Here is a 17,525-nt window from a genome sequence, read left to right on the forward strand (position 1 = left end):
TTGCTTTTAATACCACACAGGACCACCTGCCTGCATAGGGGGTGGCATGCCCCCCAAATTGGGCCATGCCTTCCCACATCAATCATTAATCAAGAAATGCCCTAGAAACTTGCCTGCAGGGAGTCAGACGAAGGCATTTACTCAGTATTTCTCTTGCCAGATTGTATCCAGATGACAATAATTTAACCAGCACAGATCGCAAGATGGAAAGACTGGCCCAAAGAAGTCCATAAAACCTTGCAGCTTAGCCAGACATGGTGTCACGTGCCTTTAATTCCAGCATCCAGGAGGCAGAGGTAAGTGGATCTGAATTTGAGGCTAGCCTGGCCTACAGAGAAAGTTCCAGGGTAGCCAGGACTACAAAGAAAACCCGTCTCGGAAACAAACAAAAAAAATCACAAAACCCAAACCTTGCAGCTTTATGTCAGGCATCTGCAGTTTGTGGTGGCATCACCTAGACTCCGAGGAGCTTGGGCAGCCCCACCTCTTGGTCTGCTGCCTGCAGTGTATGTATGTTTGCTATTGGGCTGCCTCCACTCAATATGGCCCATTCTCCTCAGCAGAGGTCTCATGTTTCTGGCATCTTCAATATCACGGAGGCTGCACTACAACTTAGGTTTCACTCTACACACAGCCCACACTAGAGCTCCATTCGGGAAATCTGACCCTGCTACACATTGCCTGGCCCTAGCAGCTTCCTAGAGATGTGCCGCAAGCCTCCACAACCCTGTGGTTGGGACCAAAGAAGACTCTAACTCCCCATTCCCCAAACTCCAAAAGGCAGTCCAAATATCCAGAAATAGGCTCAACCTGAACCATTGGAGGAATTATGGTACTTAGATAAAAGCCAGAGTTCCTCATGAACTTATCTGGTTCCCCTCTACCAGAAGTCCTTTCCTTAACCTCTGGCAGTAGGGACAAATGGCTACCTGTAGTGCCTATTAGCATACCAAAGTATATGCGGGCCTCCAGCTCGCACAGCACAAGTACCTGTTACACATCTCAAGTCCGAGATACACTTTTCAAAGTCCACCCTAGTCCTCACTTACCTACCCCCCCCCCCCCCCCCCGTCCCAAACTCCCTCCAGCTCATGGGCTTCCTTCCACTATGCTATGCAATTTCCTTATAATTCTGCTATTTTGGCTATGCTTTTGCTCCCTCTCTCCTCTCCTCTCCTCTCCTCTCCCTCCTTCCTCTGCCCCCCCCCCCCCCCGCTTTCTCCTCCTGCTTCTTTCATGGCCATGTTCAGTCTAGTTTTTTCTCTCTCTGGATTCTTCCAGATGTGCCTTGCTGTTCTCTCTCTCATATCTGCAAAACAAAACAAAAAACCCAAAAAACAAAAAACAAAAAACAAAACAAAACAACCTTCCCTTTAATGATACCATGGAGTGCTTGGTCATGTTGTTAATTTACAGACCTGTAACTTTTGTATTCTACATGTCTGCAACATTAACACTGTGTGGACAATGCCAAGTTCTGTGACCCACTCAAGATATAATCTTAAGTGAAGCATATCTGAGTGGCCTTTGTGTGCTTGGCTGGTTGAATTTGGCAAGAAGTTTTCCTAGATGGTACTACTGGGGCAAGGCGTCCTGGAGCCATCAATAGATGGACACCCTTAAGACACCATTCCTATTGCTCCTGGACAGGCTGGTAGGTTTCTCCTTAATCTTACAATTAAAATTTAACAATTACCTCCACTTTGCAGCCACTCTATTTGTAATATTTGTTTAAAACCTCTTCCTCACCAAAATGCACACTTTCCACATCTTTCTATCTAGAATTCTCACTGTAAACCTGGCTAATGGACGTGAACAATAACTATGCCACAGACTAATTCATATGCTACCTTAAATTTTCTTTTATCAAAGAAATTAGTCTATTGCTTTAAATCTCAGACACACTCAAACTTCCAGGATATACGTAGATGCAGCCAGATTCTTTGCCAGCCTGTAACCCACATGGCCTCTGGCCCAGTTCCCAAGTTGAACCCTTGTTTCCCTCTGAAACCCCAGGAACACAGAAAGGACTGTGCCTCCACTGGCATTGTGAACTTCCCAGCTCCCACCAGAATGGTCTCTTGAGCTCTGTATACAGTACTCTAGGCTTCTCTAGTGCGCCACTACAAATTATTCCAGTCTTCCTGAAAATCAGCTCTGAAAGCCTAGGAACCACATGGTTCTTACATCTCATTGCTGTGACAAAATATGTGACCACATATCTTAAGGAGGTATTTATTTTGGCCCATGACTTGAGAGAGTACCACAGCACATCCCAGCAGGAAGGCACGGTGGTGGTGTCTCTGCGAAGGCAGAAGTCTGCAGCAGCTGCTGAGTACATGGCACCCACCACAGAGCTCAGGGGAGAAGCTGAGCCAGATTATAGCCCTCAAGACATGGCTCAGCCCTGTATCTGCTAACTAGGGTGCATGCTCAAAAGTTTCTACAATGTCCCCAAACAGCACCACTGGCTGAGGATCAAGTGTTCTAACACACAAGTCCGCGGGGAACATTTCACACTCAAAATAAAACAGTCCCTATATTGAAAAATGTAGTAAAATAATACCTACTTCACATTATTATTCTGGTGAAGCAAAATGGTCAGTACTAAATAAACCATCATCATCACCATCACCACCACCATCATTATTATAGACAGGGTTTTCCTATATTGCCCTGACTGTCCTCGAACTTTCTTTGTAGACTATACTGTCCTCAGACTTACAGAGATCCATCTGCCTCTGCCTCCTAAGTGCTAGGATTAAAGGCAGTTGCCACCACTGCCTGGCATAAACCATTATTATTACAACCCACCATATTCTCTTTCAAAAAGCACTGTGAGAAGTCAAGTATATGTTGGTTCTCAACTTAAAATAAATGAAATAGAAATATAGAGTTCACAGTGTAAACAGCATTAAGTTGGGAATGGGAACTTATTCCCTGGCTTTTGCCTGCTCCTCCCACTTACCCCCACCCCAAATCTTCTGTTGTGCTATCTGACTTGTCTGGACTTCCAACAGAAATGAAAGAATGCTTGTTTCAATGTAGGATTAGTCTTTGCAGGCCCTAGAATTGTATATGTTTGAGATTCTAAGACAGCAGTTGTTGTTGTTGTTGTTCTTCTTCTCCTCCTCTTCTTCCTCCTCCTCCTTCTTCTTCCTTCTTCGATTTTCGAGACAGAGTTTCTCTGTAGTTATTGGTGTCTGTCTTGGAACTAGCTCTTGTAGACCAGGCTGGCCTGGAACTCAGAGATCTGCCTGCCTCTGCCTCCCGAGTGCTGGGATTAAAGGCGTGTGCCACCACCGCCCGGCTCTCTCTCTTTTTTTTAAGACAGCAGTTCTTAACCTGTGAGTCCTGGCCCCTCTGGTAAACTTTTATCTCCAAAAATATTTAACCATGATTCATAAACAGTAGCAAAATTACAATTATGAAGTAGCAACAAAAATAATTTTATATATTCTTTTTAAAACATTTTTATTTATTTTTATTTTATGTGCACATTAGTCTGTGTGAAGATGTCAGATCCTCTGGAACTGGGATTATAGAAAGTTGTGAGCTGCCAAGAGGGTATTGTGAATTGAACTTGGGTCCTCTGGAAGAGCAGCCAGTACTCTTAACCACTGAGCCATCTCTCCAGCCCCCAACGAAATAATTTTATGGCTGGTGGTCACCACAGCATGAGGAACTGTATTAAAGGGTCGCAGTACTGGGAAGGTTCAGAACCTGCTGCTCTGAGAGATTATGTTGAGAAATTATTACCCTTGATTTATTTGTTTTAAAACATAGGTGGTGGTTTGAAAAATGACATTATTAACTAGATTTAGAATTACACAGTGTTCACTTTTTTGGTTTTTGAGACAGGGTTTCTCTGTAGCTTTGGAGCCTGTCCTGGATCTAGCTCTTGTAGACCAGGCTGACCTCGAACTCACAAAGATCCGGCTGACTCTGCCTCCTGAGTACTTGGATTAAAGGGATGCGCCACCACCGCCCGGCTCAGTGTTCACATATTAAAAACAACAACAAACAACCTTTATGAAACACTTCCTCCAACCACCACAGGAAGTTGCTTAAAAATCCCCAAGATTGAAACCCACCATCTAGTGGTGAGGAAGGGAGTGTCGTGCTAGCGATAGGGGGACAGCATGGTTACTCAAGGCAAGTTCTCTTCACATTCATCTTCTCCCCCTCCTAACTCAGGGCAGTATTAACCCTGGAGAAACTCGACCAATTCTGAAGAGCTTGTTTATTTGACAGCAGTCTTTGTTTTGAGACAGGGTCTCATTATGCTGTCCAGGCTTTCCTGGGATTTGCTCTCCTTTTGCCTGTCAACTTTCCAAAATGCTGGTATTACCAGGTATGCACCATCACGCATGGCTGGTGGTATAGTCTTACAGCAATCAGTATAGGCTTTTAAGAACTGTGGAAATCTAGTTGGCATTAAGACGGAATGGAGGAACAAAGGAGTCTACTACACGTACTTCTCACTCCCACCCAAGAGACCCACCCAAATAGTTCTCGGGGGCAGTCACACCACCTCCCATGCCACAAAGTGCCCTTCCTGTTCACAGACTCCGAATCTTTGAGTCGGATCACCTGAGGTCAAGTGATGATTTCATTTTACCCCCAATGATTATCTAAATTTAATATTTAGAAGGAATGCACTGTCCTTAAACCCTAAGGGTGGGAAAGAGGCCAGGGTCTTAGGGAACCAGACGTTTTGGTATAGAGTTATTTCCGGTTTTTCTTTTCCTATTTCCTCCTTCATATAAATCAAGTAATTAATATAGTGTTATGTTGAAACGGAACATGTAAGTCCCTGTACAAGATGGTTTAATTTTCCCAGAAGGCACCTGGAAAACCTAATAGAAATGTTTGAGTCCTTTCCTGAACTACGGATCTGGGGGTATTTTCTAACATAATCTTAAACTGTCGTTTGAAATCTATTTTCTAGTAGCACAATTTTTCCCAACCTCCCGACGATTGTTCAGCTAAATTGGGCTTACGAATATCGGCGAATTATTCCGATAACTTTAAACCAAATTACACCCTTCACCTTTGAACACCTCGGGGTTCAGTGCCTCCAGGGGCATCCGGGCATTTATTCCTATTTCTGCTCCTCCACGGCGCTCCCGGGAGGGGCGGTTTCGACTGAGAAGTTGATTGAAGCAGTGGTGCAGAACTTGCAACAGTTGGTGTTGGGCCATAGTCAGGTTGGGAGTGATAGATGGGACTAGTTTAAAAACCAAAAGCCCCGGGGAGGGCCGGGGCAGCCGTGGCCTTGTTGGAGAGCGAGGGCGGCGCGCCGGCGTGGGAAGGCGCCGTTCCGGGGCTGCCGGGCCGTGGGACGCTGAGCCAGTGCACGGGGACGCCGGCTGGCCCGGAGGAGGAGCGGGCCACCCCGGGGCCACCGGGAGGTGAGGGCAGCCTTGCCCCCGCGCCGCCCCCGGCGAAAGGCGCGACGCCCAGGCCATGGGTGCGTGCGCGGCCCCGGGCGACGCGGCTGGGCGTGCGCGGGGCCGCGGCGGAGGCAGGGCCGGGCGGGCGGCAGAAGATGGCGAGGGTGTGTAGGCGGCAGCAATGCTCCGTTGAGAGACGCGGCTTTCGGCAAGAACTGGACTCGTGGCGCCACAAGCTCATCCACCGCGTAGGTGAGGCTCTCCACCGGTGCCCGAGCTGCCCGGACGGCGGCCGCCAGTGCGTGGGAGGGAACAGGGCAGCGGCCGCCGCGCTCCGGCCCCGCGCGCCCTCCCGGGCTCGGCCCCCTCCCCCACCCCCCGGAGCGCGAGCGCGCGGCCGCGGCGCCCCTCCCCTTGGCTCGTGGGGCGGGCTCGGCCGCGCGGCTTTTCCTCAGTCGCCGGCGCATTGTGGACGCCGCGCCCGCCGCCGCCGCCGCCGCCGCCGCCTGCGCGCCTGGACGCGCGGGGTCGCCCCCACCTGCCCTCGTCCCGCGCCCCTCCCCCACGCCGGCGGCGCGCCCCGTGCCCGCGGGCACGCGCGGCGGCGCTCGGGCGTGTGCGAGGCGTGAGGTGGAGATGGGGGCGGAGGGAGCCGGAGCTGTCACAGGCCCCGCGTCCGCCTGAGCGAGCCAAGTGGGGTGTCATGGCCGCGGGGGGCAGTGGCTGCACTTCCTCTGCTGGCAGCGGCGGCCGGGAAGTTAGTCCTCGACGCACGGGTCGGTGTGTGCGGATTTGTGTTTGGCGTGCGCGCGGCGGGGAGGCGGGGGTGGGAGCCGGGCGGGGGTCGCCCTAGTCCCGTCTGCGGCTGCCGGCCGGCGCGCATCCCCGGGGGGCAGGGAGCGTGGACGGGGGAGCCCGGGAGGGGCCGGGCGGCGGGGCTGCACCTCTCACACTTTGTGTTTTGTCTGTTTTTCTCTCCCAAGGTCCCGTTTCCTTCAGTGCGGCGGCCGGCGGGACCATAAGGGCTTAACTCATATATTTAACCCCCCTCCAAAAAGTAAGTGGCCCATGTGGTGTCTGCTCCACCCGCCGCCCCCTAGCCCCTGTCCGTTCTTGTGTTTGACTCGAATGTCCCCAGCATTGTTATTTCCCGGTCTCTGCTTCGGTGCCGCTGCTGTGTGGGGGAAATGCCCTCTCGTCGTCCTCTGTCCCCCACGCCCAGTCCTCGGGGAGGCCCGGAATTCCAGCCCCCCGTCTCGGTGGGGCATGTTCTTGGGAATCAGATCTTCCTCAGCAGAACCTGGGAGATTCTGTCCGTCCGCTTGGGCCCCTGGTCCCCTCCTTCCCGACGGGGTTTCGTTGGAAGGAATTATGCAAATCCTGCTTTCTGGTGTCCATTCAGCGGCAATTTCATGCGGTGAGAAGTTCTCTTTGTTGTGCGAGGGGGAGAACAGACACTGATTTAATAGACATATCTGTTGGGGGGAAGGGTGGAGGGGGTGTGGAGAGGCTCAATTTGGAAGAATTACAGCACTTGGTTAGCTCAGTCTTTGTGTTTGAGCCTTCTGGCTTGACAGGAGGGTCTGCCCTTTACAATGTCCCACAAGGGATGTTTTCTATAGTAGATGAAAAAGCAAAACTAAAACTTTAAACAAGTGAAAAATACGGTAACCTTTACTTAGAGAAAATAAACACTGCCGTTTTTGCAGTATTTCATTATGAAAATGTGTAATGTGAATTTATTAAGGACTTAGACTGTAACATCAAATGTAATTAGCAGGCAACAATGTGGTATGGTAGCTGGTACCACTTAGATTGTCCAAAGGCTAAAAGTATATTTTAAAAAAAAGTATACTTGGGTAAATAATAAAGATCTGAGCAGTTTTTTTGGGAGGAAGTGATATACCTTGTGAATACAGGTTAAAATTTCCCTCTTGCCAATCCAAGCCCTGCTCTGCCCTGCAGGAAACAGGCTTTTTGGCTTCAGCTATCATTTGCTCTGTTCTACTTCTGCTTGTTTTATTTTTCACGACCTGTCACACATTTGCTACAATGTGATATGGGCTTAAGCACTTAGGAATTACGTTGTCATCGTCATGTAAAAATGTACATGGCAGGTTTTGAGAAACATCAAATTGAGGCGTTTTTGGAACTCTTGGTTAATATAAAAGATTATTTAGAAGGATTTCTAGTTTTTGTAATGTTAGTTTGACTCAGTGATTGATTGTGTTCTGAAGGTCTTTTTAGTGTTTAAAAGGCTATGGAACTGAGAAATGCAACCCTGTGTTGATAGCTTTTGTTTAAATCATTTCAATGAGTTATTCTGTGCTGTTTGATTTAAAACCCTTCTGTTCCGATTAGCTCCCCTTTCTTATCAGTCATGTATTAGTGTTTGATAACTGGATCCTTCTGTAGACTCCTCAGTTGAGTATCAAAATCCGGTCAATTCTTTGGAGAATGTTTAAATTGATCAGTTTTCTGAGAGGGTACTTGGGACTCCAGATTGCCACTTTTTAGGAGCCCAGCGGCCACGTTACAGATGGTCCTTTAAATACTAATAGTCGTCGATAGTTGCTCAGCTAAAGTCAGCTGGGCATTATATTTTCTCTTTTGTTATATGTAATTTTGTTCTCTAAGGGAAGCGTTTTAAGTGTTGTTAGGAGATTTGTATTTTAAAGGGCAGGCAGCAGCCTATATATAGTTCGGAGAAGCTGTGCTGTTTACTACTGCAATAATTCTTATTTTAGTAGTATTGGTTCTGCACAGTTAATCTTAATTTCTATCTTAATCAGATAGAAATCTGATTCTCTTGATCGATTGTCTTAGTATTTTAGGGGTGTTTGCTTTTTAAGTAAAACTTAATTTATTGCAATCTTTGGGTTAAAAATGAAGTTTCAGTCATTTCTAGAATTTAATTTTCCTTTTTATTGTTTTTGTCAAGGAGGGAGTAAGATGTCAATGGTGTCTGGAAGACAAGTGTCACCACCAAGTCAGTGATAAGTTTAGTTGAATCAGAGTTCATACAGATTGAGTATCTGTCTCTTCAAAGTGCTTGAGGTCAGAAGTGTTTGAAATTTCTGTTTTTCAGATTTTGGAATGTTTGTAAGGATTTTACTGACTGTATATCCCTAATCTGAAAATTTGAAATCCCAGCTGCTCCAAAACCCAAACCTATTTGAACACTTTGGATTGGAACAGAACCTGTACTGGGTTCAGGCAGTTCTTTCAGTCATGGGTTTTTGTTTACTTTGGTGGCTGTTGAGGGGGTCCATCTAGGTTCCAGCCCCGTCTGATCTCTTTAACTTTACTGTATTCTTAAGCTCTCCTTGGTAATAGAGGTACAATTTCAGCTAGTTCTAGTTTGGCTCAAAAAGAACAGAATAAGTAAGCCTTTGACTCCTGGAAAGGTATTTCAGGTAACTGATTTTGTCAAATGTGTTTATAGGTACAATTCTAAAAGTATGTGATAATGCCAGTTTTTAACCTTAATGAGTTGCAGTTTTCTAACAGTAAGAATTGATTATTTCGCCTGGATTTTGGCTCACACCTTTAATCCCAACACTCGGGAGGCAGAGATAAGTGGATCTCTGAATTTGAGGTCAGCTTAGTCTATAGAGCAAGCTCCAGGACAGCCAGAGCTACCCAGAGAATCCCTGTCTTGAAAAAAACCAAACAAAAGAATTGATTATTGCATTTTTTATGGGGGGGCACTTCTGAGTGAGTACCTATCCAGTCCTTAGCAACTGGAGTTTAGTGCTGTTACTAGGAATGGGAGGTACAGCTAAGTGATTAATTCACTTAAATAGTTATTAAAGCATACTGCCTTTATAAAAAAAAAACCATTGTGGACAATGATTGAGGTGACTGCTCCTAATGTCAGGAGTTTTATGTTTTTGTTTTGGGGTTTTATTGTTTTATTTTAAATTAGCTTACAAAAATTGGGTCTTATTAGAACTTTTAGTTCTTACAGAAAACAGAAAGTATATACAGCTTATTGTACAAATCAAAATGTGTAGAATAATGGTATATAAATGGTGTGTGGGTTATTCTAGAAGTGAAAGAAATCTCTTAGCAGGAGGGCTTTATGGAGGTGGCATTCTTAGCTTCAATTTGATCTTTGTGGAAATGGTATTTATTCCTGAGAAACATGAACAAAATGGAAAAGAACAAGTTGTCAATTTAAGCTGCAATCCATGATTAATGGAAGGGGACATATGTTTGTGAAGGAATTTTTAAGTGTTAAGTGGAATTTAGCTGGCTGTGCTGGTGCATGCCTTTAATCTCAGCACCTGGGAGGTAGACAAGTTGATCTCTCAGATTGAGGCCAGTCTGTCTGGTCTACGTAGTGAGACCCTGTCTTTCTTGTTTTGAGACAGGGTTTCACTATGTAAGTCTGACTGGCCTGGAACTAACTTTGTCTTACACGCTGTAGACCAAGCTGGCCTCAAACTCAGATCCACCTGCCTTTGAATCGCAGGTGCTGGTATTAAAGATGTGACTGGCCACACCCAGCCCCCAAATTCTTTTTTGTTCTGAGACAGGTTCTCATGTGACCTAGGCTGCTTTCAAACTTACTTTATTTATAGCCAAAGCTAACCTTAAATTTCCGATTCTCTTGTTTCCATTTCCAAGTGCTGTGATTGCAATTGTGTGCCACCACACCTGACTGTGTTAACTTTCAAGTTAAATACTTAACATCAATCCTTTACATACTACCTTTTAATTTGTCAATAAGTATAGCCCCCCTTTAAAAACTGTTCTGTCTACTTGCACATTGCTTTAGTCATAACTCTATGATAAACTGTTAGCTGTTTTCATTTTGTTGACTGTTGTGTACAGAAAGGTGTCCCAAGCCCAACCCTGAAATTTAAGCTAAAATAGAATTCATATGTTTTTTGAGACAGGATCTTCCATAGAACAGACTAGTTCCAAACTTGCTCTATAGCTAAGACTGGCCTCCAAGTCCTAAACTTCCTGCCTCCACCTCTAGAAATCTAGATTTACTGGTGTATACTACCATGTCTGGCAAAATTCACCTGTTTGAAATAGCAGTTTCTGCTTTCTAATTCACAAAGTTGTGCACGTGTCACCACTATTTTCAAAACATTTTCATTTCAATAAAAGAAATCCCTTTGCTCATAGGCAGTCATCCCAGCTCTTCTGTGACTTAACTCTTGGCAATTTCTAATCTGCTTCTTGATATTTGTTTGTTTGTTTATTTATTTATTTATTTATTATATATACAATATTCTGTCTGTGTGTATGTCTGCAGGCCAGAAGAGGGCACCAGACCTCATTACAGATGGTTGTGAGCCACCATGTGGTTGCTGGGAATTGAACTCAGGACCTTTGGAAGAGCAGGCAATGCTCTAAACCACTGAGCCATCTCTCCAGCCCCCTCTAATCTGCTTTTTGTTTTTGTGGCTTTATCTAGTTATATGTTTCTTACAGATGAAATCATGTACTCTGTGGCCTTTATTTAAAAAAAAAATTTTTAAATTTATTATGTATAGAGTATTCTCAGTGCTCTGCCTGCAGGCCAGAAGAGGGCACCAGATCTCATTACAGATGGTTGTGAGCCACCATGTGGTTGCTGGGAATTGAACTCAGGACCTTTGGAAGAGCAAGCAGCGCTCTTAACCACTGAGCCATCTCTCAGCCCCCTGTGGCCTTTTTTATCTGACTTTTTTCTTATAGCATAATATTTGTAAGTTTCAGGTTTGTAACATGTAACATTTTCATTCATTTGCATCTACTGTTGTATTCTTTTTATAACTAAACAATAAATAGTACATTGTATGGACAGTCCAAATTTGTGTGTACATGCATCAGTTGGTGGGCATTTAGCATGTTTCATTTCTTTTTCAGTAATGATACTATGAGAATTTGTGTATAAGTTTGTGTGTGGATATATATGCATAGAATGGAATCGATGGCTCAGGTGATGATGCTTTAACTCTACATTCCGACCGTCATTGTTTAAATGTTCCAATGCACGGCAACATTTTTTTGTTGTCTGTTTTTGCTCAGTTCTTTTTTCTCTTTGATTTTTAAAATTATGGCTATATTAGTGGGTATGAATTAGTATGTCATTAAGTTTATTTGCTTTGAGTTCATGACTGATGACATTAGGCATCCTTTATTGTGTTTATTGGCCATTTGTCTGTCTTCGGGAACATTTGCAGTTAGGTTGTAAGAGTTCTTTATTCTGAATATTAGACCCATGTCAGTATGTATGTCTTAGAAGTAATTTTTTTCCCTCAGAATTATAGGTTAGTATGTAAATAGATGTACTGTAGTGAAAGCTAAACAGCATTTCTTGTGAGGAATAATGGGTAGAAACAGTGGATAAGCAGAGATGGAAGTTTTCAATTAAGAATTGCTTAAATATTTTTTCCTATATGAATCAATAAAGCGATTAGTTATTTTAAGGCATCTGAATTTTTTGAATTTCTGCTTTTTAAAAATGATCTATTTTTATTTTATGTGCATTGGTGTTTTGTTTGCATATTTGTTTATGTGAGGTGTCAGATCCCCTAGAACCTGAGTTACAGACAGTTGAACTGCCACATGGGTTCTGGGAATGAACCCCTGTTCTCTGGAAGAGCAGCCAGTGCTTCACCACTGAGCCATCTCTCCAGCCCTAAATTCCTGCTTTTTAAAGGCTTAAAAACACCACAGATAATATTGTATCACAAATTATAATTGGTATTAATAATAAAAAAACCAGAGTCAGATATAGGGGTTAATGCTGACAATCAGAGAAGCAGAGTGGCCAGTCACTAGAGAATTATTACCTCTTGCAGTGCTCAGACCAGAGGGGCAATTCTGTTTTCACGAATCCTCTGACTGTTGTCTCTGCAAAACCTCAGACTGAATTCCCAGACTGCATCCTCAGACTGTATCTGAGTTTCTCTCTACTCCTGATTTATATTCTTGCCGCCCAGCCATATCATTCCTGTTTCTGCCTTCTAAGTATTGCTAAGTATTGGGATTAAAGGTGTGAGCCACCTGGCTCTGCTTCTCTTTGTGTAGCCCAAAGTGGCCTTGAACTCACAGAGATCCCTCTGCTTCTGCTTTCTGTGTGCTGGGATTAAAGGTGTTGCCACCACTGCCTGGCCGCTATGGCTAACTAATAACTAGCTCTGCACTCTGATCTTAAGGAAAGCTTTGTTTGTTAGATTACAAACAAAATAATCACTACATAATATGGTATGCCTGTTTACCCAGACTTCTTTTCCTTAGTTTTGGATAGTAAAGTGCTCTGTCACAGAATTTTGTCTGTTTGATTTGGCCTGGACCCCAAATCAAACAGAGATCTAACTTCTGCCTTTCCTAATATAAGGATTAAAGATTTCTGCTACTATGCCTGGTTTATGCTTTAAAATTTTAAGATTATATTCTTATTTTTATTTTACAGAGCTAGAAACTTGACAAGCTAAATAGTTTATGGGAAATTACGATTATTTTGTTGTAACTCTTAGTTTCTCTTTTTTAAAAAAGATTTATTTACTTTTATTGTATGCGTATAAGTGTTTTACCTGCATGTATGTCTGAATCCTGTGTGTACAGTGCCCACGGGAGGTAGGAGAGGGCACTATGTTGGTACTTGGAATTGAATACTTGGGAAGAGCAGTGAGTACTCTGAACTACGGAGCTCTCTTGTCAGCTCCCAGTTCGCTGATGTTTTAGTTAGGTAGGTTAGATGTGCTACAGAGTCCCAGGGGAAATGATGTTCTGGTTTTATTTTTTACGAGACAGGGTCTTGCTGTGTAACACAGCAGTTTTTGAGCTAGCAGTCTTCCTGTCTTACCCTCTGGAGTTCTTAGATTGCAATAGGAAACCCTCAGCCTCCATGTCCAGCTTGTAGTGAGGCCTTAAAGATGAAATTGAGCATTGGATGAGGCATGCAACAAAATTAGACAATCCAGAGCCTTTGCTTAATGGATTGTGAGGGGCAAGTTAGGAAAACCAGATAGTACTGATTGACAGCTTCTAATGATTTTTGTCTTGTTTTTATTTCCTTTGTTTCACATTCCATCTATTTTGTTGGAGAAAATTACTTGAGTAGCTCAATCTTTTTTTCTGAAACAGAAGCCAGCAAAATTGTAGACATAAAACTAGTATTTGAAGTGCTTCTTATGAACTTATGAATGAAATCATTGTAAAATTCTTAAATGTTAGAGTAGTAGAAGGATTCAGTTTTGTGTAATGTGTATTTTTAATCGTAGGAGATCTGTCAAAAGGGATTGTTAAAAGGAATGGATATAGCCAGAGGTGTTTAGACTGACATTTTAAATTTTGGTGCTGGGAAACTAGAATTTTATGTTAAAGAGAAAAATTTGCAGTTTTACCTTGTAAATGTACAGAAACTATCACAGAATAACTGCAGCGTAGCAGCAAAGCAGCCTGTCTTACAGTTTCTGAACCATACACAAATAACAGAAACTGATGTAAACTAGGTTGTCTCAGATTTTTGATAAGTAGAATTAAGCGGGTAAACATGTCAACTGCTTAAAATTTAACATAGAAATGAAAAAGTGTCAGAAAACCCATTGTTACTACCATTCTCTCTCTGTAGAAACAAACTTTTTTCTTGTGTTTTGCTTTTTTGAGATAGGGTCTTACTATGTAGTCCATGCTGACCTTGAACTCAGAGAAATTTACTTTGTCTCCCAAGTGCCAGGGTAAAGGTGTGTGCTAGTTCCTTGGCATTTTATATTTTTTGCAAAACTTACATCGATTTCATTGTTTTTATTTAGAAATGTTAGGAGGTAAAGGTAAATACTAAAAATTAATTTTAGCTACTTGGGAAGATGGTTCAGTGGTGTGGTTAATAGCATTTGTTCTTCTAGAGGGATCTGCTCTTGGTTCCCAGCACCCACATGGTGGTTCACAACCATTTGTAACTCTAGTTCTAGGGGATCTGATGTCCTTTTCTGACTTGCAAAGTCACCAGGTCATAAGGTAAATGCACTGTATTTTATATACATAAAAGTAAACAAACCTCTTTTTCTTAAATGGTTTTTTATGAGACTGGAAAGAGAAACTCAGGGGTTAAGAGCTCTAGCTGGCCAGTCATGGTGGTGCACATCTTTAGTCCCAGTACTCTGGAGGCAGAGACAGGCAGGTCTTTGTGATTTGGAGGCCTGGTCTGCATATTGAGCTCCAGGCTATCTAGGGCTACGTAGTGAGATCATGCCTCAAAAAACAGAAACAAAACAACTAAGTAACCAAATAAATAAGCAAACAAACAATCATAGAGCACTGGCTCTATTACATTGGACCCTGTCTTAAACAAACAAAAAGCCACACCAATTAAGTAAATGTAGAGCACTGGCTGCTTTTACAGAGGACCCAGATTCAATTTCCAGCATCCACAGTTGTCTCTAACTCCAATTCCAGTTGATTTCATGGTCTCTTCTACATACTCAGATCCTACGTGCATGTGGGGCATATAAGCTCACACAAAATCCCCCAAAATTAATTAAAAAAAAATTTAAAAGTTAGAAAACATTTAGTAATATATCTTACTTTAGAGTCAACTTTAACTTAGTTTAGCATGTATATTTGCCTTGTATCTATTTGGTTTTTGGAATAGTCACTGTATAGCATAGGCTGGCCTTATAGTTTAATGTTAGAATTATCTGAAATTAATCTAGTATCTCAGATATAAATAAAACAGAACCAAACTCTTCTTGAAGCATTTTTTTAAGTTAACTACTTCTACTTACTCTCCCCACCTGGAAACCCCACCTATACCTCCTCCTTCACTATTGGCTGTTGAGATTTTTATTACACCAAAATTACACCAATCAGATGCCTTAGGTAGGCAAGGTAAAGCAGCAACACATCTTTACATAATTAAACAAATGCAACACATCTTTACATGATTAAATAAATGCAATCTATTCTTGCATAGTTAAAAACATCGCTTACAGGCCCCACCCATTTTGTGTAGGTCTTATGCAGGTAATCACATATGCTTATGAGTTCAAGAGCACAGTGACTGTTTCATGCCTTGAATACAGTTCTACAACACTGGGCCTCTTCCGTTAATTCTTGATGTTTTTCTTTTGCTTCTTGGGTGATGTTCTCTGAACCTGGGAAGGGATGCTATAGATACCTCATTTCAATAGCTGCTACTCTGAGCACCTCAACCAGTTGTGAGTCTCTTCAGGAACCATGGATGACCTACTGCAAAAAGCAGCTTTTCAGGCCAGAGCTGACAGAAGCACTAATTTAAACTTTTCAAAAATTTATCTGTCTGTCTGTCTGTCTATCTATCTATCTATCTATCTATCTATCTATCTATCTATCTATCTACCTATCTATCTATCTATCATACAATATTCTGTCTGTGTGTATGCCTCCAGGCTAGAAGAGGGCACCAGACCCCATTACAGATGGTTGTGAGCCACCATGTGGTTGCTGGGAATTGAACTCAGGACCTTTGGAAGAGCAGGCAATGCTCTTAACCTCTGAGCCATCTCTCCAGCCCCAGAAGCACTAATTTATGGGCATAAATAAAAATAGAGAGTAATTTGATGGGCACAATATGTCCATTTAGCAAAACAGCAATAGTGGCTTTCCTATTAGATTCATGGCCTCCCCAGCCTTGGGTTTTGGCCAGGTTGACAGTACCAGACATGAATTTCCTTCTGTGGAGTGGGCCTCAAATGTTACCAGAAGGCAGTTGGTTACCTCCATAGCAGACTTGGCCTTATTGCACTAGTGGACACTTCTTAGTCATTAGTGTAGCATTCAGGGGCTACAGCTCAGTATATTATTTTTATATGTAAGAGTGTTTTACCTTAATGCATGTATGTGTACCATTGTGTGTTCCTGATGCCCGTGGAAGGCAGAAGGAGGGCATCAGAGTACCATGAACTGGAGTTTACAGAAAGTTTTGAGCTGCTGTGTAGGTGTGGGAACCAAACCCGGGCCCTCTGTAAGAGCAGCACGTGCCCCTAACCATTGAGCCAGCTCTCCAGTTCAATAATAAACATTCATGTTTCATTCCCACTGAATTATTTTGAAGCAAGTCTTAGACACCATATTGATACCCCTCCCTCCCTCTCTCTCTCTCTCCCTCTCTCTCCCCATAAAAAATATTTTTTACAGTCTGTTCTAAGATACCATCAACTTCTTATCTGCCTTCCCCTATTGATTCATAGCCAGTTTAAAAGAAATGGAGATAGGGTTTTGTGTAGCACAGATTGATCTTATACTCTCTCTGTAGGCGGGTTGAACTTATTGTCCTTCTTATGCATCTACTTCTCAAGTGCTGGGGTTGCATGGTTATACATCTTGTGAGACTGGTTGATAAACTTAAATGTATGATGCCAGGAATAGTATTTACCTGTAACCCCATTACTCCAGAGATGGAGGCAGAACGATTGAGAGCTCTAGGCCAGCCTGGTCTACATAGCAGGGTCCTATCTCAAAAAGCCAGAGAAGGAAAAAGATGGATAATCTTAAGTTTGCTAGGGCTGGGATTGGAATTTACATTTCTATGCTTTTTGTTTCTCTTTACTGATTACATATCTGTTTTTGTTACTTGAATAATTCTGGTTTCTCTTTCCATATTGCTGTAACCTATATAGGATTACTTTTTTTTTTTTAATTCTGTAGCCTGAAATAGAATACTACTTCTCTTTAGTAGCAGGAATCCTATTTGTCTTCCTTTCTCTTGATTAAATTCTTTTATTTATTTATTTATTATATATACAATATTCTGTCTGTGTGTATGTCTGCAGGCCAGAAAAGGGCACCAGACCTCATTTACAGATGGTTGTGAGCCACCATGTGGTTGCCGGGATTTGAACTCAGGACCTTTGGAAGAGCAGGAAATGCTCTTAACCACTGAGCCATCTCTCCAGCCCCTTAAATTCTTTTTTAAATGATACCCAGAGTTAACAGACTTCTGAGCTGACTGTTTCCATTGGCTTAATTTTCTTTCATGGGTTGTCATCAAACAAGATTTGAGCCTAAGAGAAAGAAAGCAAAAGAGGTCCAGGTGGTACTTGCCTTGTTTGGCAAGTGTGTGGACCAGTTGAGTTGACAGCACTATGGTCTCTAACAAAGGTGCTACAGTAACTGTGGAGGTACCTCACCTTTTCATACCCT

General features: G+C 42.9%; 1 protein-coding gene and 1 long non-coding RNA gene across 11 annotated transcripts in view; one reads left to right on the plus strand and one right to left on the minus strand.

Moving 5' to 3' along the window:
- Nucleotides 1-5,384, minus strand: part of LOC119805818 — a 32,269-nt gene extending 26,885 nt beyond the window's left edge. Inside the window, exon 1 of the long non-coding RNA XR_005284003.1 lies at nucleotides 5,054-5,384. This is a non-coding gene — a long non-coding RNA (uncharacterized LOC119805818). The remainder of the gene's footprint in view (nucleotides 1-5,053) is intronic.
- A 131-nt stretch (nucleotides 5,385-5,515) lies between these two features.
- Nucleotides 5,516-17,525, plus strand: part of Lcor (ligand dependent nuclear receptor corepressor) — a 113,162-nt gene continuing 101,152 nt past the window's right edge. For 2 of the 10 annotated variants that reach the window (XM_038316799.1, XM_038316806.1), the window contains exons 1-2: nucleotides 6,036-6,176; nucleotides 6,380-6,453. In XM_038316799.1, coding sequence (XP_038172727.1) covers nucleotides 6,100-6,176; nucleotides 6,380-6,453 — 151 coding nt within the window. In that variant the 5' untranslated portion in view covers nucleotides 6,036-6,099. Of the gene's footprint in view, nucleotides 5,649-6,035; nucleotides 6,177-6,379; nucleotides 6,454-6,655; nucleotides 6,814-17,525 lie in introns of those variants that run through there. The other 8 variants (XM_038316815.1, XM_038316827.1, XM_038316834.1 and 5 more) reach the window with 8 other exon arrangements.

Source organism: Arvicola amphibius, chromosome 1 (assembly GCF_903992535.2).
Source record: "Arvicola amphibius chromosome 1, mArvAmp1.2, whole genome shotgun sequence".
In the NCBI taxonomy this organism is placed as follows: domain Eukaryota; kingdom Metazoa; phylum Chordata; class Mammalia; order Rodentia; family Cricetidae; genus Arvicola; species Arvicola amphibius.